At 47.4% G+C, this 24157-nt stretch overlaps 3 protein-coding genes and 1 long non-coding RNA gene across 4 annotated transcripts; 3 read left to right on the forward strand and 1 right to left on the reverse strand.

Annotated features, from left to right (window-relative positions):
• Nucleotides 1-1407: 1407 nt before the first annotated feature.
• Nucleotides 1408-1713, forward strand: LOC106804420. Its single transcript, XM_014805484.1, has one exon. The coding sequence runs from the start codon at nt 1408-1410 to the stop codon at nt 1711-1713; it is 306 nt and encodes a 101-aa protein (XP_014660970.1).
• Nucleotides 1714-7968: 6255 nt separating this feature from the next.
• Nucleotides 7969-13353, forward strand: LOC101781541 (chaperone protein ClpD2, chloroplastic). Its single transcript, XM_004975464.3, has 12 exons — nt 7969-8576; nt 9049-9218; nt 9311-9540; nt 9638-9746; nt 9832-9962; nt 10547-10648; nt 10731-11012; nt 11103-11224; nt 11316-11610; nt 11714-11947; nt 12227-12460; nt 12688-13353. Exons 1-12 carry the CDS (start codon nt 7969-7971, stop codon nt 12997-12999), a joined length of 2829 nt encoding a protein of 942 aa, XP_004975521.1. The 3' UTR covers nt 13000-13353.
• Nucleotides 13354-13442: 89 nt separating this feature from the next.
• Nucleotides 13443-16246, reverse strand: LOC101781948. The gene is made up of 6 exons (XM_004975466.3): nt 15757-16246; nt 15104-15219; nt 14674-14800; nt 14262-14410; nt 13813-13875; nt 13443-13723 (listed from the first exon to the last, which is right to left on the reverse strand). The coding sequence occupies exons 1-6, from the start codon at nt 16087-16089 to the stop codon at nt 13696-13698; spliced, it is 816 nt and encodes a 271-aa protein (XP_004975523.1). The 5' UTR covers nt 16090-16246; the 3' UTR covers nt 13443-13695.
• Nucleotides 16247-23268: 7022 nt separating this feature from the next.
• LOC101782759 lies at nt 23269-23656 on the forward strand. Its single transcript, XR_215508.4, has 2 exons — nt 23269-23383; nt 23600-23656. It is a non-coding gene; the product is annotated as an uncharacterized LOC101782759 (long non-coding RNA).
• The last annotated feature ends 501 nt before the right edge of the window (nt 23657-24157 follow it).

Genomic DNA, 24157 nt, shown 5'->3' on the forward strand with positions numbered 1-24157 from the left:
TGTTGGAGTTTTTGCACTGATGTTAACATATTTTTTATGCCAGCTTAAATGACATCAGAGCGGAGTATATCATTCCACCAAATGTTAAATTGGAACTGATTTGACCACATGTAAATTATAATAAACAAATGAACGCAGATTGCGAGATACAAAGTCAAATGTTTCAATCATTTTTGCAGAACCAGGATGCACATATTCCAACTAGCTAGACCAGTGTTGAACAAACAACTGCTTAACGAGATCAAGCTAATCTCAGTCATCCTACACCTAACCTGACCTGGATTGTGCTTGTGCTGCTTCCTGACATCAAAGGAAGAAGTCTTGGAGACACCCATCTTGCCACCTACAGATAATCACTCTGATCAATGGTGGGGAAGAACCACAAGAGTCACCGGTGATTAACTGGTTCGGCCGCTGCGGCATCGTCTTCCTCATCACCAACTGATCAGCATCCAGTCCAGCTTCGAGCCTCAATTGCGTCCAGAACCAAGGTTGCCCACCTCCACCACCGCAAGACCATGTGCAGGATCGTCGACCTCCACAGCTAGCGCACCACCGGAACCATGCTAGGCGAGTGGCCTGCGGCAGCTGACGCCGGCACGACCGCGGAGCACACACGGCCCAACAGCCACACATTGTCACCGAGGCCACTCGCGGGCATGCGCACCCACCGCCTCGCGTCCCAGTTGAGCCTGTAGAGCCCGAGGTGCTTGTGGTGATTGTCCGAGACCACGAGGAGGATGCGGCCGAGCGACTCGACAAAGTAGTGGTGCCACCTGATCTCCCCTTGCAGGAGCGCAAAAACCGTGTCCCTGCCCTCGACCCTAGGCTCCGCGACGGCGAGTTCCACGCGCAGAAGCTTCCTTCGGTCGTCCATGAGATACACCGTGGCGCGGACAAATATGAGGTCCTTGAAATCCTCCACGAAATCCACTCGGGTTCATGCGGGCACCATGCCACCTCGAGCAATCTGCTATCGCCGACGCAAAAGAGCTCATCCAGAGGTGTAAAGGGTGCTAATTTTTCTCCAAGCAGCAGCACCTCCCAGCACAGGCCCTGCGCACCATCCCACCATCCTAGCCCTTCACATGCTGGGGGCTGGATATGGTCGGCTCTTTAAAGACCGCTCTGGGTAGATACACCGATATCTTCATCTTCGTGGCAGTTGACAAATTCACCAAGTGGATTGAAGTCAAGACTGTCAGCAGCATAGAGTCGGCCAAAGCCGCTCAATTCGTCGAAGAGCTTAGACACTGCTTCGGGGTCCCCAATAGGGTCATCACTGAACTAGGCAAACAATTCACAGGATCCGAGTTTTGGAATTTTTGCCAGGATAACCTCATCGATGTATAATACTGCTTAGTATCTCACCCACAATGCAATGGCTAGGTCGAACGTGCGAATGGGATGGTCCTCCAATCCCTCAACTCTCGCATCTTTGATGATGCATCCCAGTACGCCACCAAATGGCTCCGCAAGTTACCCCACGTCATTTGGTGCCTTCGCACCCAAAAGAGTCGGGCCACCGGCTACACCCCATTCTTCCTCGTCTACAGCTCAGAGGCTATACTTCCAACAGATGTAGCCTTTGGTGCCCTGTGGATTCAATACTATGAGGAAGGGGAAGCAGGAAAGAGTCGGCAGGTCGACATTGACAGCCTGGAAGAGCATCGTGTAGCGGCCCTCATCCAGCATGTACAACACGAGCAATAGATTCGACACTACCATGGTAGGAACATCCAGGAATGCTCGTTCAACGTCGGCGACCTAGTGCTCCACCGAATCCAGTCCACCAAGGATATGCACAAGCTGTCAGCCCCATGGGAGGGGGCCTTCATCGTTAAAGAAGTCATCCAGCCCGGCACTTACCGGCTGCAGTTGGCGGATGGCTCAGGTGTCCCTAACCCGTGGAACATTCAACACTTGTGATGCTTCTACCCTTAGAACATTCAAGCTATGTACTCTTCATACCTTTTACATTAAATAAATAAAACCTCAGATGTTCTTTGCATACCTACTACCTTCTTGCTTTTTTATCCGAGCTCTTACTCATGCTCAAGGGGCTGTCTGACCTAATCAACAGACCACTCCCTCGCCTTTATGCTCAGGGGCTTCCCCCGCTACGCGTCGACCTCCGGGTCCCAACTTTTCTCCTACCCCCCTCAAGGTTGTTCGACTAACTCATGTGGACAGCATCCTAGCATGCGAAACCTAGACAACCTTGCGCTCGCCCCCTCTACAAGCTTGAGATCCGCTCTCAGCAGAGTGCTGGCCAGGCAAGGCTAGGCACTTAGTGGGTACAGACCTAGGCCACACGGTGTCCTGTCAAACACACGAAGGGAGGGAAGAAGTTTTGTCTTTACATAAGTTAATCAACATGTTTACTTGTCTCACGACACAGATTGATACACATCTTAGTTTTTCTATTACAGGTCCAACTCCTTGACTACCTCCTCCACAACTTGTTAATACTGGTCGGTCAACTTCGGAAGGCTATTAGGATCAAAGCCTTTGGCTACCTCCGATCCGATGCGCTCCACCGCCACTCGAGGGAAGTGCGTCTTGAGAAGTACAATTATGTTTTTCGCGCACTCCACAACGATCTCCTTCATCAGTGCTTTCAGCCAACCAGGAGCACTCCTCAGTCGGTCCAGCAGTGGCGTTGGCTCGGCAGGATTGGCCTTGGGCTGGACCATGTCCATTACGTAGCCTGCGGCCGACCTCAGATCTTCAAGCTCCACCTCCAAACCTGCAATGACCACCTGTTCATGCTGGAGACTGTGCATCATGGAAACCAAGCACCGGTCCATATCCTTGCGCAAGCTAGCCTCATAGGCAAGTTTCTGCCACACAGCATACTTACGGTGCACGGCGACGTTGTAGTCTTGTTGTAGTCGGGCGTTGGCGGCCTCGCACTCTTTGAGGTCTCTCTTGAGCCTCTCCTCTTTCTTTTGGGCATCTGCAAAATAACATAACTCAGGAAAAGATACCAGCCTCATCTACCCAAGATAGATCCTCTATAAGGGATGAAGCTGTACCAGTCCGCAAAGCGCCAAGGTTGTCCTAGACCTCCTTGGTGATCTTCTTCTGCTCCTCCAGCTCCCGAGCCTTACATCGGAGCTGCTCCACAGCATCCTCCTTGACCCCATTGAGCTTGGCCTCTAGGTGCTCGGCCTTGAGGCGATACTCCTTGGCACAGTAGATGGCGTCTGCCCTCTTGTGCATGCGCTCGGCCAGATCCTGTATAAAAGTTACTCCAACATTTCAAAGATAGAAGACAAGGATGAAAGCCAGCATCAAGTTAGGTTGGCCAACTTACGTATAAAACCTCCCCGACCTTGGCCGAGGCTTCCTTCAGGACAGCAAGGTCTTTCTTGTCTTCTGCCACATCCCGTGCCAGGTCTGTCCCAGAAAAGTCCAGCGTGGTGCTATCATCATCCGCGTGGGCATCGATGTCAGCATCATAGCCCGCCGCCTCAGTGTCAACCGGCGCCTCCCTAGGGGTCTCCTCCATCTGCTCCATGGCGCTGGCATCCGTGGCCCTAGGCGTGGAGACAGCGGTGCCCCTTGCAGTATCTAGGCATGACGGAGACTTTTGTTCAGGCCTCTCCAGCTCTACCACCAGGTCGCCGGTGTGTCCGGTCTGGGTAGACGAAGCAGACGCAGCCCCCAGGTTCGCACCAAGAACATGACCTCTCACCTGGGTCCCAGCGCCGTCCTCCTGCAGGCTTACCTCATCCTCCATCACCACTTCCCTGCACGGTCGGCATAGAACAGATAAAGGGTGAAGCAGCCTACAAACAAACTTTCAACAATAAGTGACGCCACGACTACACTCATAGTGTGCTCTTCTTCGCTCGGAACTTTGGGCAAAGAGGCGCTGGCGGCGGCAGGGTCGGCCCCTCTGCTTTCCCCCACGGATCTCCATCTTCAGCCGCTCCTTAAGCTTCTCCCCGTCGGCAGTGGTTATCTCAAGGAGCTCAGCCTTCTTCTTCACAGGCGGTCTAGGTGACTCGGAGTGGTCACTCACTACTCCGGACGAGGCCTCTGTGGGAGAGGTAGTTGCCTCAGCTAGCGCCTGACTCTTGGTGGCCCCTATTTTCTTCCTCTTCCCCTTTTCCGCCTCTGGCACCTTGGGCTCCACCACCTTGAGAATAGCCTGGCGCGTCCGCCGCCCAACAGGAGCGGCACTCCCAGCCTCCACCCCGTTGTTTTGGACTAGCACATCCTCATCGAAGACGTCGAAAGATGAGTCCGACTCCTAGTCCAGGGCAACAGGTGGCTGCTCAACGTCAGTGATGGGGTGAATCTTAGGCCGTTGTGGGTCGGCCCCTCCAGGAAGCGGTGCCGGATAAAAAAAACTCAAATTCACAGCTCTGGTCAATCAACAGGAACAATTAGAGAGGATGCAAACTCAAAGCAGCAAAGCCGACTGATGAAACCAAGATCTTACCGGGTCGGTCGGCCTCACGAGGGAGTACGTCTTAGGACAGTGCTTGTTCTTGATGACGCCACCAAAGAACTCGCAGACCCGATCGGCAACCTCTTCTTGAGTAACTTTCCGCTGTACTTCCTAGGTTGGATCCAGTGGACCCGAGTACTCATACGCCGTATGGACCCTGTCCTTGATCGACTTTGTTAGCCTTCGGGAGAAATTGATGCTCACAGCTCCTGTTGTGAGCCCACGTCTCTTCAGGTCGGCAATCTCCTTCAGCAGCCGATTGACTTGGACCATCTCCTTAGAGGTCGGCTGGTTCGACCATTCTAACCTTGTCACGGGTGCATACCCGAGGCGGGGCGGCAGCTCGGGCTTTTGATTGTCTATAAGGAACCATTCCTTGTGCCACCCTTTGTTCGAGTCCTTGAGCTTCAGATCAAAATATTCCAGGACCCTCTTTGGCTACAACGAAAACCCACAACCACCAATCAATCTCGGCTTCCCCTTGGTCGACACAATTTTCAATTGGTAAAGATATGTCCATAAATTGAAATGGGGAGGAATGCCGAGGAAAGCTACGCAAATGTGGATAAAAACCACGATGTCCAAAATGGAGTTAGGGTTGAGATGCACTAACTTGATCTTGTAGTACTCTAGCAACCCGTGAAAGAAATCCCCCATCAGGATCCCGAATCCCCGCTCGAAGAATGCCTCAAAGACAATGGCTTCGGTCTTGTCCTCGGTGGGGAACTCCTGGCCCACGGTCGCCTTCCATTCCAGGAGGGACTTGGGACCGAGCAGGCCGCGATCGACGAGGGCTTGGATCCTCTCCTCTGTCATCACGGATTTCACCCGATTCGTGGATGGATCTGGTGCCTGCTCCATTGCCATTTCTTCAGTTTCTACTCCTCGGGACACAGATCTGATGAAGGCGGGCCTCTTGGTTCGCATGCGGCGGGGAATGGCGGGACGACGGTGGGGACTACAACCTTTGGGTGGAGGAGCGGTGGATGCAACTTGTGGACGCGGTGGCGATTGCGTTGGCGGCGGCGGCGCTTGGGGGCGAGTGGAGTGGAAATGAAAAGGAAACCACACCTCTTTGGCTTTTGAAGGCATTGACGATGTAAATCTAGCGACGGAATCCGTGGGTCCCTATTACGGCGCAAGCAATGGACGAAACCTGTGGGTTTTCTGTTAAGTCTCACGGCGTGCCTCTGTGGCTCCGCCAGTTGGGGCTGGGCACCTATCTCAGGCCGGCGTGCCTCCACGGCTCTGCCAGTCCTCGTGCTCGGGGGCTGGATGCCTATTTCAGGTCGGAGTGCCTCCACAACTCCACCAGTCCTTGCGCTCGAGGTCTGGACGCCTATCTCAGGCTGGCGTGCGTGGCTCCGCCAGCCGTCGTGCTCGGGAGCTGGGCACCTATCTTAGGTTGGCGTGCCTCCGTGGCTCAGCCAGCCCTCGCGCTCAGGAGTCCTTATGCTCAGGGGCTAGGCACTATATTTGGATCTATTTTACGATGGAAACAATACATTAGATTCTTGACCATTGGACCGATTACTTTAATTGCTTCAATGCTCAAGTGCTACTCCGTATGAAGTGCGTCTTGCGACACCCTCCATGTGCTTTCCTTCGATCTATAGGATGCTAGACATCCTGGAGCTGGATAGTCGCATAGCCATGCACATTTGTCATACGCCTGAGGAAGCTTCAATTGTTCTTCCTTTTTTGAGCACTGTGCAGCCTCTCCATCACTATGACGACACCGCAACTTTAGTCGAGTACATTACAAGCTTCATTAATTGTTGCACATTCGTCAGGTTCCTGTTGGACTCCACATCGCTCGGGGACTTGAGAGATAAGGGTACCCACGGGTCCCCACTGACTACGATACTGGTCGGTCCTGACAGGTGGGCCCACCCGACCATGCCGTGCGGGCCAAGGCATGAAGATACATGGAGCACAAGTCCGAAGGTCGGGCGAACGGATTCTGCCCAGATATCACGGGATACTTGTTGTAAGCCTTCTCATATTGCTTTCCATGTAACAACTGATTAGGATTAGATCCTATCCAATTGTAACCCTAGGTCGTCAGCCTATATAAGGCGGCTAGGAGTGCTCCCCGAAGGCAACTCAACGCACCTCAACTCATCCCACCTCACGTTAACTCTTCGCACATGCGATCAACAATACAATCCACTAAAACACAGGACGTAGGGTATTACTCTCCGCAGACCTGAACCTATCTAAACCTTGCGTCTCTATGTTACCATTAAGTTCTTGGTCTCACGATCTCCCCCGTTTACAAATCTACCACCTGGGTAACCCTGTCACTAAATCTGACAGCTATAGTGAAAAAACTCGCTGCCAGCTAAAATTTTAATGAAGTGCCATTTCCATCGTGTAGAATGTGGTTGAAGAAAATAGAATAATTTTTTTTAAAAAAAAATTGGAACAACCCACGAATGGGATCCATTTTCGGCTCTCCCCTGCCGTCTCGGCTCCCTCCCCTGGCACCCTTCTCGGCTTTCTCATCCTATTTTCTCCATAGTGACTGTGTCACTAAGGTTCTTTTGTTCGAGCTTCCTGGTAGTTTCTCAGCGTGAAAAGTCAGAAGCTTAAGAAATTCTAGTGCAGCTTCCGAAAAGTTGGAAGTTTAGAAAAATTGGAAAACTCAGTTTTATAAGTTTTTTTAGCTTTTTAAACTTAAAAAATTAAATACATCATTTAAAAGTTAGCGTTGGGTCTTGGAAAAAAAACTAGCAATAGCTTTTAAAAAAACTTAAAAAACTGTGGGTCAAACAAACTGTCCGCACCCACTCTGCCGAGAAGCACCAAAAGGCTCGGTGGCCCTCCCGGCTCCAGCCGACCAGCCGGCCTCGCGTACACGGTACACCGCCGGCGAGGAGCGAGACGGATCGCGCAGCGGGGATGATCCAAGACAGTTTTTTTTTGCTAAAAAAACCCGGCAAAATAGCGGACAAACGGCGAGACCTCACCCGCCCGCGCCCGTCCATCCCACATCGCACGGCCGCCCCGGCCCCGCGCGGCGCAGCCACGGAACGCGCGCCTCAGTCCACACACCCGCTTGCGCTTTCGGATAGGCCCGGCAGGCGCGCGCCTCCGGCCCCGAGCGCGACCGGCGAAGAACACCCCCGCGCGGTGGCGTGCGATCCGCGCGGTGGAATCGAGGCCGAGAGGCGAGAGAAGGAAAAAAAAAATCCCTTTCTTCCCCACTGCCACACCGCATCGCGTCTCCGATCATCCGCCCCCCGCGGCGCCGGTTCCCCTGCCCTCCCCTCCTTCCTTGCGTGCCGCTGCCGCTTCCCCACTTCCTCAGCTCACCTCCCACTCACTCGATTCCCCGATCCCGGGCAGGCGGCGCCAAGGAGGAACCACTAACCGCTGCCAATTCTCTATTCGATTCCGCGCCAACTTTACAGCCACGCCGCGCGGCAGGTGGGAGGAGCCTATAATTGAAGAAGCATCCAATCATCCACCCAACCGATCGGGGGCAGGGGCGGATTCGAGCGATGGAGGCGTGCTGCTGCTCGTCCTCGTCGGCGCCGTCGGCGTCCATCCTCGCCGCCGGCCCCGACCCGGTCCTCCGCCGCCGCTTCTTCGCGCCGGCGTCGGCACCGGGCGGGAGGGCGCCGTCGCGCCCGCTGCGCGCGTTCGCGGTCGCGCTGGCCGCGTCCCTGGTGCCGCGGCGGGGGCAGCAGCAGCGGCGGCGCGGGGCGGGCGTCGTCCGGGCGGTGTTCGAGCGGTTCACGGAGCGGGCGGTGAAGGCGGTGGTCTTCTCGCAGCGGGAGGCGCGCGGGATGGGGGACGAGGCCGTCGCGCCGCACCACCTGCTGCTGGGCCTCGTCGCCGAGGATCGCTCCCCCGCGGGGTTCCTCGGGTCGGGGATCCGCGTCGAGCGCGCGCGCGAGGCGTGCCGCGACGCGCTGGGCAAGCCCGGGCCCGCGCAGGCCGCCACGGGGCTGGCAACGGACGTGCCGTTCTCGGCCGCCAGCAAGCGCGTCTTCGAGGCCGCGGTCGAGTTCTCCAGGAACATGGCCTGCAACTTCATCTCGCCGGAGCACATTGCGCTCGGACTCTTCAACCTGGGCGATCCCACCACCAACAGCGTCCTCAAGAGGTTGGTGGTGGTCTTCTGCTCTATAATATCTGCTCCCAAAAAGAAACCGTGCTGTTTTTCATCTTGTTAGAAAATTAGCCCTCACGGCGACACATCTCTTTTGGCCAATGATCCACAACCATGTGACATCTATCAATAACACGACAACCTCTTCATCACGAACGAAATAACCATACGCCTCTTTTGGAGCGTTACAGATGCACATTGTCAGTTAGCCACAGCTGGAACCAATCGGCTGATAAGCTTCGTCAATAAGGACCAATATTTGTATCTAAATTGCACTACAAAAATATGTCATTCGAAAGTTCAGCAGGCTAGCAGCTGGAAATGCAAGCAAAGTTTACAACTAGCAATGTGCATTCATTTTAGCGAGAAATAGATAAAAGTTCATTTTAGCGAAAAAAATAGATAAAAGTTCCCCATTTGTTTTTTCATTATTGTGTGATTTATTGATGCATCTCGTTCGTTGTAGCTTAGGAGCAGATCCAAGTCAGCTAACCAAGCAGGCATTTGGCCGGGTCCAAGGGGAACTTGCCAAAGATGGCAGGGAGCCTGTTGGGCTATCTTCTTTCAAGTTACGTGAAAAATCTGCCGCAGGAGCTGGCAAGACTGCAATTGTCAAATATTCAAATAAAAAGAAAGGTTAGAGGTTAAGCTACTTTATTGGAGTTCATGCCGATATTGTTGATAATAGAGCTCATTGAATAAATGAACTTTTTCGTATGTCATTTCAGAGAAGAGTGCACTAGCTCAGTTTTGTGTGGATTTGACCATGCGAGCAAGTGGAGGATTAATTGATCCTGTTATTGGTCGCAAGGAGGAGATCGAAAGAGTAGTTCAGATTATATGCCGGAGAACAAAGAACAATCCAATTCTTTTGGGTGAAGCGGGTGTTGGTAAAACAGCGATTGCTGAGGGTTTGGCTCTTAAAATTGCTAATGGAGATGTCCCTATTTTCCTTGTGGTAAGATCCAGCGACCAGTGATGGATGCTCAGTCATGTTGTAACATATTGTTAAGAACTGCAGTTAATAGTTACCACTCATTTACATTGTTTTATAGGGAAAGCGTATATTATCACTGGATGTTGCTCTACTTATGGCTGGTGCAAAAGAGAGGGGCGAACTGGAAGCCAGGATTACTAGTTTACTACGTGAAGTGCGCAAAGCAGGTCATTTGACTCATCCATTATAAATTACTAGATATTGAATTCTTTTTCCTATACAGTCTTTAAATAGCTCCCAAATTTCATGCAGGTGATGTTATGCTCTTTATCGATGAGGTTCATACTCTTATTGGATCTGGTATTGCTGGAAGAGGAAGCAAGGGAGCTGGCCTTGATATTGCCAATTTGCTGAAGCCTGCACTTGCTAGAGGTGAATTGCAGGTTCGAATTACACAAACCTTGATTAGTCTACGTTGACCTTCCTGCTTTGCACTTAATACGTGACACTTCCCAAATAGATTGCTTTGATGCCTGCGCTTCATCATTTTATGTATTGTCTGGTGTCTAGGCGTGTAGTTTGTCATATTGCTTGCCTAAGTTCTACCCAACATTTAGTTATGTCATATGATTTAGTTACCTGCTTTCCAAACAGATGGCAGTCTACCCCTCATGCACTATCTGTACAGTAGAGAACCATATACTTTCTCTTGTCCTGTGACCTGTTGATTGCTTATATTATTGGCAATGAAGGTTTCTATTCTTTTTTAGTAGAATGCCACTGAGCAACTGTGAAGGAGATTTGGTGGTTAGACTGATGGTTCCTGTATTCATCTTGTTATACTGTTTAGTGTATACTTTGTCACTTGAGTGAGATTCAATCTTTATGAAGATGTGTAAAATGTTTATGAATACCGAGCAGGTTGTTTTGTCAATCCGTGACAGAATATTAAGTATTAGATACGCCATTCAGCTGTGTGACTGACTTTGTTTTCTTCCCCTGTGGTTATTCTTGTATTTGCTCACAGTGCATTGCATCTACAACTCTGGATGAACATCGGTTGCATTTTGAGAAGGATAAGGCTCTAGCCCGCAGATTCCAGCCAGTATTTGTGAATGAGCCTAGTCAGGTAGTTTGGATTTTGCTTTCAGAAGTCACTTGGTAGGGTGGGTATCTGTTTCTCTTATTAATCCTTTGTGACACCCCTACAGGAGGATGCTGTGAAGATATTACTTGGTCTGCGTGATAAATATGAAACGTATCACAAATGCAAATACACTTTAGAAGGAATCAATGCAGCAGTTTACTTGTCAGCAAGATACATCCCTGACAGACATCTTCCTGATAAAGCTATTGATCTGATTGATGAAGCTGGTAGTAGAGCCCGAATGGAGTCATTTAAAAAGAAGAAGGAAGAACAGTGCTCTATTCTCTCCAAGTCCCCAGATGAATACTGGCAGGAGATTAGAGCTGTCCAGAGCATGCATGAAGTGGTAATACAATATTCACAATAGAGCAGTTGCAACTTGCAAACATTCCATACACTCGTGGATTCTTATATTTCATTGTATACCACATTTCAGGCACTGACTAACAGGTTGAAGTATTCTCTAGATGAGAATGACACAGATGACAATGTTAATACTGAAGTAATAGATGAGGACAAGATTGCTTCACCATTGACGCCTCCAACTTCAGTTGATGAGTAAGTTCCATCATGTAGTCATGTCACGCAGAGTAGGCTTAGCATCCTGCAACTTAGATCCATAGAATTTACAGTCACTCTTAACGTGCAGACCGATTCTGGTTGATTCGGAGGAAATTGCAAGAGTCACATCATTATGGTCAGGGATACCGGTCCAGAAGTTGACTGCAGATGAAACAAAACTTCTAGTGGGCCTAGATGATGAGCTTAGAAAGCGTGTCATAGGTCAAGATGATGCTGTTGTGGCAATATCTAAAGCTGTGAAGAGGTCACGTGTTGGCCTTAATGATCCTGACAGGCCTATTGCTACACTTCTATTCTGTGGGCCAACCGGAGTCGGAAAAACCGAACTCACCAAAGCACTAGCAGCAAGTTATTTTGGATCTGTGGGTTATGCTTTCCTTCTTACATATTCTATTGTTATTTACAGAGTTTATGACATGTTCCATGGAATTATGTCTTGAGAAAGTTATTTCTTTCATTTAACAGGAGTCAGCTATGGTTAGGTTGGATATGAGCGAGTATATGGAGAGGCATACTGTGAGCAAGCTGATAGGTTCTCCTCCAGGGTACATGGGATTTGGTGAAGGGGGTACTTTGACTGAAGCGGTTCGGAGAAAACCATTCACTGTAGTATTGCTTGATGAAATAGAGAAAGCTCATCCAGATATTTTCAACATTCTTCTCCAAGTATTTGAGGATGGACACCTGACCGATTCACAAGTACTAGCTCCTGACATTTACATTGTTTTTTCGTGCCAGTTTTTTCAGAACTTGTTTACAAATCATGCACTTGGAGAGATACTACCACTTAATTAAATGATTGCTATAGTTCTACCCTTACTAATTTCATTAGTGAAACGAATTACTGATTCAACTCTATAGACAAAAATGAATTTATCTAAGTTGTTTCATAAAAGCAAATTCTTTCACTTATGCCTTATACTCTTTTTAGTTGCATTTCAATGTGCATGCATTATTTAATGTTTGTGTTGATTACAGGGGCGTAGAGTTTCCTTCAAGAACACATTGATTGTCATGACGTCAAATGTTGGTTCTGCATCAATCTCGAGTGGAAGGAGGAGTATAGGTTTCTCAACACAAAAAGATACAGAGGATACCACATATGCTTCGATGAAATCCCTCGTGATGGAGGAGTTGAAGGCATTTTTCCGGCCTGAATTGCTCAATAGAATGGATGAAGTGGTTGTGTTCCGTCCTCTTGAGAAAACTCAGGTCTGTTATTTCTATCCATGTTACATTCTTCTTTTACTTTGTGGTTTTAAACATCGTATCACTTAGTAATGGAAACCAAGGAACAGAGTTGTACTTGATAGCTAACTTGATGCAATGCTCTTGCACCTAGAATAATATCATGTGCATCAGTTTTTATCCCTATCGCATGTGGTTCAGCCATGTGGGAGATTGCAAATGAGACATTCACACTCTCTGACATTCTGCAGATGATGGCTATTCTCAATATAATTCTGCAAGAAGTCAAGAGTAGGCTTCTAGCTCTTGGGATTGGCCTAGAGATATCTGATTCAATGAAGAATCTGATTTCTCAGCAAGGATATGACAGAAGCTATGGTGCACGGCCGCTGAGGAGGGCCGTCACCCAGCTAGTTGAGGATGCGATCAGTGAAGCAATCCTCTTTGGACAGTTCAAGCCTGGTGACACGATATTGATGGACACTGACGCCACAGGAAAACCTTGCTTGAGCCGGTTGAATGATCAGACCGTCCAATTGTCTGACCCTGCAACAACGCTGTGAACTTCACCATCGTGTTGTATACTAGTGGCGTACCCATTAATTCTTTCACAAAGTGGTATGCCTCTTGATTCTTCCGTACATAGGATCCACAGCTCTGTGTGTACATAACCTTAAGAGTTGCTGGAATCTCTCCTTGCATGTAATGTAAATCTAAATCTTAACCCAATTGTACATAATTTCACCATAGAAGGCATACATTGTTTATGTTGGCTAGCAGGCCAGGTAGTCAGCATTGCATTTCAATGTTGGTCATCTCGATGTTTTCCCCCGGTGCCGCCAGCCGTCTATGTCCGTACATTGATTGGAGCGGCGTGTAAACTGACTGTACTAGCATGCAATACAGAATCCAACTGACATGCAGAAGTGGAAACAAATGTCTGACTTGCTGTTTGTTTTTCAACTTGACACGCCCTAAATTAATTATATCTTCATGGCTCAGCATAACATTTGAGATACCAAATTCTGCCATTCCAAATTTCCAAGAGAACAGATTGATTCGTAGAAATTTCACTTCAATACACATCGAAGCATGCAAATTGATCATAGTCTGATGACTACAAAACATATACTAGTAGTACAACCAAATATACTGCTGCCTAAAGCTCATCCCCGAAAAGTTAAATTGTTCCCCACAAAAACCTCAATTCTGCAACTCTGAAGAGAAAAAGGTGGCTCTGACATAGGGTGCCGATCATTTTAGTTTGCTCTTGTCAATTCAGGATCTCTGTAAAGTGCATAGAAAGTAGATTAGATGTAGGGAAAAAACAAAAATAAAGGCTATAAACCAGAATGGCTTTATCAGCGATTCCTGACCTTTTAATGTGATCGAGGATGAGGAGTCTGGGACCAGGAGGGATCTTCACATCTCTGAGTGCACTGGCATGAAAAAACATGTAATTTCAATAAGAACGTCACCAATTTTTGCCCCAAAGATTGACTTTTCTTTGTTGCCGAGGAAGAAGTTAAATGATCCAAATAAGAATAAATTGCATAAACCCTAGGTATTGTGGCACAAGTGGCAAAAGAAACCCAGGTATTGTGATAATTGGCCTACTCCACTGTTTGGTGCTCATCAGGAGCAGAACCAAGCCAATGGGAACATGGCTCCCATTCAAATTACTTGTAGTTTGTGCAAAATTGAGGCCACAGTACTGCATGTTATTTTCCACTTACCAAGATACTGGTACCAAGGGTTTTCTATGCTACACAGCCTGGTGCTCTGTGATTTACCTTTCCTAAAAGAAAGGCAAAACATTTTATACCTGTCAGTAAGGAGGGGCAAGGTTTGATCAGTCAGGAGACCCTTCTTGAAATTCTTCTCGTAGTTCTGAAGGCCTAATGTTTGCAACATGCTTCTTCCACGAGAATAGTATGTATCTTCACTCTGTGGCTGCGAAAACTTTTGACCGATCTACAATGTAGATAGATTGATAATGATTAGAACAATCTAATAATCGTGGATAAAAGTCATATCAATTAGCTTGGCCCGGTTGGTATTTTATCAATCAGAATTCTTCTAAAGTATAACGCAAATACATAAGGCAATGGCAGTTATAGTAATGGTAACTTCGCCAACATATAGGAAACAGCATCAACAAGATACCAAGTCCAGTGCCAAAACTCAACGAACAACAAAGTAACTTCCATCAGCAGTAGACATTTCCAGGTTCTTACCATGAAAAAACCACCTTGAAATACAGCAAATGCAACACCAGTTGTAATTGCATTAGTTACTGGATTTGGTGTTCCCATTCCACTCACGATGGAAAATAGAGCCCCAGAACCAAAAGCTGCTGCCATGCTATATACAAAAGAGAAATCATCAATCATATAAAGTGAAATATGATCTATAATTCAGCTAGACATATAAACCTATCCAATGAATACTACAAATAAGCACAACTGATTCCAGATGGAATTAAATATGCAATCTAGTCTCCTTTACTTGAAAATTTACTGCAGTCCCTATAGCTAGTGTAAGTTTAATGGACTGTCACAACATCACTCAGAACAAAAGAGAACTTGTAAAGTACAAACCAACAATCATTGGCTACTCAAGTGCAGAAATTTACAGAACAGTTAACAAGAACTAGGAAAACCTTACCTGCCCTGGACATCCTCCTTTCCTCTTATCCTTCTCATAACACAGGATATACCCGCATTCGCACCAGTCATCACTGCAAAGTTTCGTGCTTGCACCAGGGGTCCACCAGCTAGAGCCTATAATTGAAATCCATGTCTTAAACCCAATGCTTAAAGGAAAGGGGGGACATTTTCCTTTTGCCTGTCTTAGATGTATGAAAATTGTGTTTAGAAGCATTCCTTCGTTAGTGTGTGCAAAGTAACTGATGTGCCACTTTGGCTTAAATTGAAAGAAGAGCATCTGCTTTTTTGTCCCTAAAGAAAAATGCTGTCACATGCACACAAAAAGAAACTAATATCTTTGCTTTTGTTCTTCAAATAAAGGCAGTTGCTTGCTTGCTGGGCAAACTAAAAATCCATCATCCCAGCATAGAGATGTCACACACCCCGTTCGTATTTCATATCACCATCAGTGCCCTACTACACCTAATAAACAATTATCAACTGCTTAATGTTCTAAACAGATTCGCACGAACATTAGCTAAACGATGTCCCGCGGCATAGCATTTCAGATATCCATCCATTCCCCACCAAAACACTTGGAGAACGAAGGGAAATTCGTATAGAAACTATTCACCGCGAAAATGGTTGCGTATAGGGACAGCAGGACAGTACCTGCGCCTGCTTGAAGGAGGCCAAGGCCTTGGGGTCGGCCCCCAACGGCGGCGGCGGCACGGGGAGCGCGGCCCCACCGTCGGGCGCGAGCGTGCCCATGAGCCCGCCGAGCGCGGCGCCCTGCACGGCCCCGACCGCCGTGGACACGGCGGCCTCCACGTGGGTGGGCTGCTTCGCCAGCCACGCCCGCAGGCCGGCCTCCAGGGACCTGACGCGGTCGGTCCACTCGGCCAGCGGGTTGGCCATGCCCATGCCCCGCGCCGCCGCCACCTGCGACGAGGAGGAGGAAGCCATCACCGTCAGCGGCCGCGGCTTCTGCTTCGCCCCATCCATCTCGATGACCACTCCCGCCGCCTCTCCCAGGTTCGTCGCAGCGGTTGAGGAAGAGCAGGGCAGGGGGATAAGCGGATAGCTGCTGGTTTATCCCCTGCTTCCCTTTGGATGCTCCGACGCCGGGAGCCTGTGACGAGTCTGGGCAGTGGGGGGCGTTGCGAGCCCGTCGGCCTCGCCTTCATTCGCTTGGACTCGAGCTGAACGTTCTCACCAAACCTCGCGTGGATCACATGGGCCGGTTTCTCTGGGCCGGTGTGAGTCGTCGGGCTGCGTGTTCAGACCTCAATGAAATGGACGGAGAAGCTTTACGTGACCCGTGTAGTGAGTGGTGGTAGGTCGTCAGTGGCAGTTCAGGCTTTTAGCGTCTTGACGCAAATTTCGTAATTAACTAGTGAAATTCTTTTGGACGACCTTCCGTGCGTATCCTAAATAACTGATCTTGCTCTTCACCGTGAAAGAAGAATGTTCATGTTCGGGAGCTTTTGATGGACGGCTGGTAGAGACCAGAGAGCGAGACACAAAGTTATCACAGCCTCTGTTTCAAAAAAGCCGTGCCAGAGGGCGTTTAGGTGCTAGGGTAGCACCACCGTGGTGTCTAGCTTATTGACATTTTGTCTAAGTGATTTTTCCACTAGAGGTGGCATAGGATTTTATCTATAAACAAAAATGAGATAAACAAAGATGAAAAAGGTCATTAAATTCATGGATACGTGATAATGTTATATTGCTTCTTTTAATATGACATATCTCCTCTATTTAACTAGGTAATCTTGAATCGCTACCATCAGAGTAATGGGTAACCTTAGTACCGGTTGGAGCTCCCAACCGGTACTAAAGGAGCTCCCAACCTTATCCTCTGTCCGCCGCCTCCTATCTTCCTCTCTCTCCCCCCCCCCACCTCCTTATCCGCTCTCTCTCTCCCCCCCTCCCCCCGTCGGCGCCCTGCTCCCAACTTTATCCGCCTCTGTCCGCCGCCTCCCTCTCCTGTCCCTATCTCTTCCCTACCCTCCCGCCGCCCCCTTCCCCTCCCTCTCCCACCCCCTCCCCCTACCTCTCTCGCTACTACTGCCCCTCCCCTTCGCCTCTCACTAGTAGTGAAGACTGGTGGCGGGGTGAGGTGTGGGGCGCGCGGAGGTGCTCGGCGACGCGCGGGGTGCAGCGGTGCGCAGGGGAGCGGCGGCCAGCCGGAGGCGGTGGGGCGTAGGGGTGCGGCGGCGGGGCATAGTTTTTTTTTTGCACAGGTGGTGGTGGCAGGGCAGCGGGATGCGGGACCGGGTGGCGTGGTGGTGGCGGCGGCGGGGAAGCGAGATGCGGGGCCCGGCGGTGTGGTGGCGGCGGGGCTGGGCTCGGGCTGGCAGGGCTCGGGCTCGGACGGGGTGATTTCTTTTTCTTATTTTTTAATACCCTTAGTACCGGTTAGTTCACCAGATCCTAAAAGGCCCTTTAGTACCGAAGTAGCAATACCGGTTGCACAACTGGTACTTTGGGGTTAGGAACCGGTACTGAAGGCGCTTTCCCTGGTAGTGGATGTAGAGTTCTTAGCTAGGGGCACGTGATAGTTCGAGACTAGTTGAGCTGTTCAAGTACTTTTGTACTTTCATTTTGGTATGTCATGTCTTCCTAAAGTTTAAGTTGTCCTCGATTATAAACATATGTTATACAATATTTATTGGAATAATTAGTATTTTATGTTCAATTTAATGTATAGATTAAGTCATAAGTTAAAGAGGAAATAAGCTAGATTATTTATCATATCACGTCGCTATGTATATAAAGAATTGCTCCTCTTTTAGGCCTGTTCGCTTCAGGTTATTCAGCCGGCTTATCAGCCACCAAACAATGTTTTCCTCTCACAACAAATCAGCTATTTCAGTTTTTCAGCCGGCTTAAGCTGAAGCGAACAAGCCCTTAATTTCTAACACAAATCTTAAAGCAACCCACCAATTAATTAAATATTTTCACCTTGGTTATGAATGGACCCAGCCCTACCAATGTCAATCCAGCCCATACCCATACTATCTTCTCGGCTCCCCAACCTCTTTCTTTGCGGACGCTCCACATCGGCAGTGGCTCAACGTCGGCGGCGCCCGACGACGGCTGTGGAGCTCCACATCGGATATGGTCGTCCCTGTGACGATCAAGTGGATATGGCCGCCGCGCTCCTCAGGGAGCCCCCCACCACGGTGTACTGCAGGAGCAGCACGAACCCCTCATCGCATACACCGGTGGCGGAGGCCACGCGGCCCACTTTCAGCATGGCAGCACAGCCACACGAGATCTGCCTAATACTAATTGTTCGATCTCATCAAGGATAGCAGTATGGCAGCACAACATGCGAGATATGCGTGATACTAATTGTCTGATCTGATTAAGGATAGCTGCCGTCCATCATGCACAACAACTTGATAATGAGGAGAAATTTTTTCTTTGATCTTGGGAGAGATGATAATCCTAGTTCGGAGAATGGAAACTCGTTGTGGAATCCTAGCTAGTTCTCCCATCGATCCTTGGTGGTGATAAACAGAACGATGCAATGATAAATTTCTAATTTCACCTTTGGCTTTGCTGCTCAGCTGCAGCAATCCTCAAACGGATTCTCTGAACAATATGCGTGCCAGTCGTAGTTAGAATAGGATGGCAGCAAACAAAGGGAACTAATTCGAATTTATTTCACCAGTGCTGTTTCAGTTAAAGGTCCTAGAAAAGTTAACTAGTAAAAGCGCATCACTATAGTCCACTAAGGCCACCAAGAACTGTGATTAGATGAGATCCCACAAACTCAGAAACAGAAATGCATTTTCAGTCTAACAATTCGTTTCAGCAGAAGTATGATTAGTACTTGACAATACAAATACACAAGCTTCGAATTGAATATATACAGAAATTCAATGACCTTTTAACAAATTTACAAGTATGAATGTATGGTCAGTATAATGATCTGCATTACCATTCAAACTTAGGAAAGGGTAATGCTTGAAAATTATGCCTGGACACCTGCATGGCTGTCATAAGGCTTCGTTTAGTGCAGATTTCAGAACTCGAATGGCCATGGTGCTGTTTCGTCAACCTGAACTCCAGAGGCAAGGCCAAGATGAGGGTCACATGATTTGGGGACGCATCCTGGACTCTCCAGGGCTCCAGGCCATCCACCGTGTTCACCTCCTCTCCAGTGCAGTGCTGGATGATGCGACGATGGCCATGCATTCAAAGGGTGCTGCCTCGTCGGTGGTTGTACTGGCTGACCGACTACACGGACAGCAGCGGACGTACATCAGTTAGAGGCACTGGACCTCCTCGTGCGAAACAGAATGGCGGATCGCAAGAACGGCCTGTCGTCGTGGAGCATCGCCGCCTCAATACGATCGGTGGCAGCGTTGTCACGATCTTCGAGCGCCGCCAGCTGCAGCTCTATGGCTCACGGGTCACGAGTCGTGAATTGAACGGCGCCGAAATAAAGGGATCCGATGCTTGGGCTGGACATGGTCTGGGTCTTACCAGCGCCGGTCCTATGATTTTGAGGGCTCTCTAGCGAACTCGTCGTGACGGCCCTCTAGACCATAAAATCTTATAATATATAGGCTAATTTTACTTGTACAGGGAAAGCAAATCCAATAATATATTTTTAATTTAACATGTCTGATAATTATCGAGAGCGAGAAACAACATAGACTAAAAAGCAATATATTTGTACTTCTAGAACTAATATGATTACCTTAAGGAAGAATAGAACTCCATCATATTCACTGTTTCTTATGAAAAGATACTTCTTCGAGCATTTCTTGATGCAAAATCATCAAGGACGGTATTGAGATCAATAGTGCCTAAGATATCCTTCTCGATTGTGCATATAGCCAAACCATTTAACCTTTCTTGTGATATAGTTCATCTCAAATAGTTCTTCAACAATTTCAATTTTGAGAAACTTCTTTCGGCTGAAGCTACAGTCACAGGTATAGTTAAAAGAATTCGATAGGCAACTGAAACATTTGGATAGCAACCTGCGTCCATACCAAACTTCAGAATCTCTGGCGCCGACATCAAAGAATCTAGCAAAGTAACTTGCAACACCTTTAATTTTGAAAAAAAATGATTCATCTCAACATCGGATGAGTTATCATGAGAAAATTTTTTCACAAAAATCTTGCAGCGCAATCAAAGATCAGCTTCATCCAAGGATTTCAAATTTTCTGAGTTGAACAAGAACCCAAAAACATTATCAAATGCTGTCATCTGCTCAAATCTACTAGTCAATAAAGCAATTGCAGAATCAATCATAACTAGGAAGTACTCTCTTATAAAGTAGTCCACAGTAGACTATTGTATTTTCTCGTCTTGGTCATTTGTTCATCAAAATGTTTCTTTCTCTTTCGTTGACGTTTTGTAGGAAATATTGGCTCTATATCCAATTCAGATGCAATGTTTTTTGCTGTATCCATACTAGAAGTGAAACCTTCATCTCTGTACTTCTTAAAATATGATATGACACCTTCAATGTGTTTGAGAGTAGCATCTATACTCACTATTTTAGATTGCAACTTCTTGCTAACCTTATTTATAGAGAATAAAATGTCATGCCAAATAACCAAACCAACAAGAAATTCAAATTCTCAAGTGCACTCACCAAAGATTGGCATTCACTAACTGCCATTGGTCATCAGTTGAAGCCTTCTCTAGCGCTATTAAAGCTGATCTTATTTGAGAAGTTTGGAATCTGATAGCTTGAACACTTTTTATTCGACTTTCCCAGCGAGTATTAGACCATGACTTAACTGTCAATCCTGGGACATTGTCAACCAAAATCTTCCACCTTTTGGTAGATTTTGCAAACAGGGTGTATATACGTTGGATAATGCCAAAAAAAGAAATAGCTTGCTTGCAAGATTTCAAATATCCCAAATAGTAAGATCCCAAATAATGGCATATTATATGAAAACAATATATAACATATAAGAATAATAGTTTACCTGCAAGATTTTTCCATATCACAAAGAGTAAGATTCAGACTATGACATGCACACGGCATGTATAGTACTCTTGGATTAATTTCAAGCAAGCGCTTCTGAACACCTTGGTAAGAACTCTTTATATTTGAACAATTATGATAGCCTTATCCTCTCACATCATCAGTATTCAAATCAAGAGAGGCCAATACATTCTTTAATTCATTAAAAGGACCCAATCCTGATGTGTCATCTACCTTCAAGAACTCTAGGAAGAACTCCTCTACCCTTGGAACATTCCTCGACATATTGACACACCTAATAATTAGAGTCATTTGTTCTTCATGGCTCACATCTGGAGTACAATCTAAAATCACAGAAAAATACTTGGCATCCTTAATGATCTTTAATATAGTTTGTTTCACACAATCTGCAAGAAGATAAACCATCTCATTCTGAATTTTATGCTCAAGATAATGATGATGAATCTCACTATTTTGAATCTGCCTAATATGGTCTTACATCACGGGATCAAATTCACCCATCATTTCAACTGTGCCCAGAAAGTTACTATTGTTACCTTGATATAGTTTCTCATTTTGCCCTCGGAAAGCCAAATTATGTTTAGCAAGAAACTTGAGAGCAGAAACAATTCTTACTAAAACTTGTCTCCAACGCTCTCTATAGCATCAAGTTGTTCACTTAAATTATCATTAACTTATTGTTGCTCTTCTTCTTGATTATCAGATGCATCTATAGGGTTGTCATCACGCACAGCACTACTTGAAGATGAAAAAAACTTATCTAAAGCACCTTGTTGTGACTGAACAAACTGTTCTTCTTGTCTTTTCCATTTTCTTTTCGCAGCCCCTGACAAATGTTTCTTAGGTAACATTCTAAAATTCTTACACCTGACCTAAATTACAAGAAAAATATGACTATATGAGTACAAAGTACTAGACAAAAATTGAACAAGAAAAAAAAACTAGAGCCTAGACAAAGTGTGGTTCAATAAACAAAACAGCTTATATATGAATATATGATATATCAGTGCAGTCATGCAGGCATGCAGCCTAACTGCCTAGCTCGAGTTTTTTTTCATACCTCGCTGGACAGCTTGGACTGACTCGCGTGCGGCGTGTCGCGTGGTGAACTGCAGAACTAGTGAATGGTCAATGGTGATCGCCCGCCCGATCCTGAATCCTAATCGCCGTCTCGCAGTCGTCGGAATCCCGATCGCCGTGATGCCGTCTCGCTTGTGACTGCGACCCTGGCACCCTGCGATCTCTTTCCGTCTCGCCCGCGATCTCTTTCCGTCTTTTGGGCTGCGGTGTTGCCGCGTTGGCTTGGCGCCTAGCGACTCAAGAGGCGAGGCGACACGCACACGCGATGAGGAGCCGCTGCGGCGCTGCCGATCAAGTATGGGGTCTGGTCTTCTATACTTGAGTTGGGCCCCCATCCCGCCTGGGCCCTAGGCCATCGCACCTCCTGCCCCACCTCTAGGGCTGGCACTGGGTCTTACGAGGATCGGATCCATTCAAGATCCAGGTGGGAAAATAAATAATTAACTAGCAAACATGCCCGTGCGTTACTACAGGTCTAAAATAAATAATTAACTAGCAACCATGCCTGTTGCGTTGCTAGAGGTCTACGGTGAAGATCTTAAATATAATATGTATTATCTATAAATAATATCCAAATCCTGTCTCAATGCATGAACTTTTTACATGCATTGATTCATGGCCTACTATGTCTGTATGGCAATTTTAGAAGCACCTGCTATGCAATGCAACCAAGGTAGCCATGCTTGGTATTTTCACGAACATCTCATGCACAGGCAACGCACAGTCTTGTGAATCCAAGCTCAAAATTTGCCAAATGCCAAGTCCAGCAGAGTAACGCGTGAACTTATCCGTAGCAATAGCAAGCAGGACAAGGAGCACAATCCCAGGCCTCCAGTGATCCAGTCAACCAGATTGCTCCACGCCGCCACTGAAGGTGATGGCGGCGAAGTAGAAGGCCGCCGGCCGTAAAGGAGTGCATGAACGGGGAAGGCAGCTGGCAGCACACACGACGACGACCGCCGGCTGGAAAGTCTGATGAGTGCAGGGAGCATCCACGAACACAACCCTGCGTAATTTACTATTTTCTATACCAGTAGACTCTTTATAAGTGGATAATTTTCCTTTCGACAGGAGGAACAAGTTTCTTTAAGGGTGGTTCAATGGGAAGCGGATAAAACTCATTCCCTGGATGAGCTGGAAGCTCAACGTCAGTATGCCAACGACTTGGAGAAACAAATCGAAGCTCTTGCACAGAAGTTACAATCAGCCGACACGCGCTACAAGCAGAAGGTAAACATTATCCTTGCAGCATTATCCCATTGTAAAGAGACCACCATCTTACATGAGGTCAGCAAATATTATAATACCATGATAAAGCTTTGCAATTTTGCAGTACCCATACTTATAGGTTTTGGCTATTGAAACTTACCGACTTGCTGAAATAGCATGGTGCATTTGCTAGCTTGCAACATTTTTCTCTTGCATTGAATCGTCTGAGCTTTCCAGGTCACAGAAGAGAGGGATAAACTTGCTGAGATTACCACAGAGTTCAATAAGTTGACACAAAAAGTAAGCAAGAGTGTTGAACTTGAGAAGAAGGTGCATGACCTTGAGCAGAAGCTGCAGGTAGTTTACTCTAAATCTGAGGAACAGGTAAGTAGAGACGTGCCGATGAAATCTCTTGGTTACCTTATATCTGATCATTTGTTATTGGCAACTAATCCCGAGAGTTCACCTTGGATTCATCAACAATTTCAAGCAAACAAAATGACAAATCTCAGGGTGTTGATGTGGCCTCACCAAACCCAATCCAGCAAGAAGTGCTTACCTGTTCAACCATCATTCCTGTCTTCTTTTCTCCACCGAGCAAGCAATCCACAATAGCTAGCTTCTTTATTTTTCTTCCTCCATAAATGAGCAAGCAACAGCTCGAATCACAAGCACACCTTCTGCTCTGTTCTTCTGTCCACCAAGACAGCAGCAGCAACCACCTACCAGTAGCTCTTCCTTCTTCCTGCCGGCAAGCACCAGGAGCAGATCAGGCACCCAGCTAGCTTTCTTCCC

The sequence above is a fragment of the Setaria italica genome, chromosome VII (genome assembly GCF_000263155.2).
Source record: "Setaria italica strain Yugu1 chromosome VII, Setaria_italica_v2.0, whole genome shotgun sequence".
Lineage (NCBI taxonomy): Eukaryota > Viridiplantae > Streptophyta > Magnoliopsida > Poales > Poaceae > Setaria > Setaria italica.

Bases quoted from the DNA above. Each gene is read 5' to 3' on its own strand.
- LOC106804420 (XM_014805484.1), top strand. From the start codon at position 1,408: ATGGTCCTCCAATCCCTCAACTCTCGCATCTTTGATGATGCATCCCAG.
- LOC101781541 (XM_004975464.3), top strand. From the start codon at position 7,969: ATGGAGGCGTGCTGCTGCTCGTCCTCGTCGGCGCCGTCGGCGTCCATC. The intron at 9,219-9,310 runs GTTAGAGGTTAA...ATGTCATTTCAG, and splicing joins ATATTCAAATAAAAAGAAAG to AGAAGAGTGCACTAGCTCAG. The intron at 9,963-10,546 runs GTTCGAATTACA...ATTTGCTCACAG, and splicing joins TTGCTAGAGGTGAATTGCAG to TGCATTGCATCTACAACTCT.
- LOC101781948 (XM_004975466.3), bottom strand. From the start codon at position 16,089: ATGGATGGGGCGAAGCAGAAGCCGCGGCCGCTGACGGTGATGGCTTCC. The intron at 13,876-14,261 runs GTATAAAATGTT...TTTTCATGCCAG, and splicing joins TTGCCCCTCCTTACTGACAG to TGCACTCAGAGATGTGAAGA. The intron at 13,724-13,812 runs GTCAGGAATCGC...TGCACTTTACAG, and splicing joins ATCCTCGATCACATTAAAAG to AGATCCTGAATTGACAAGAG.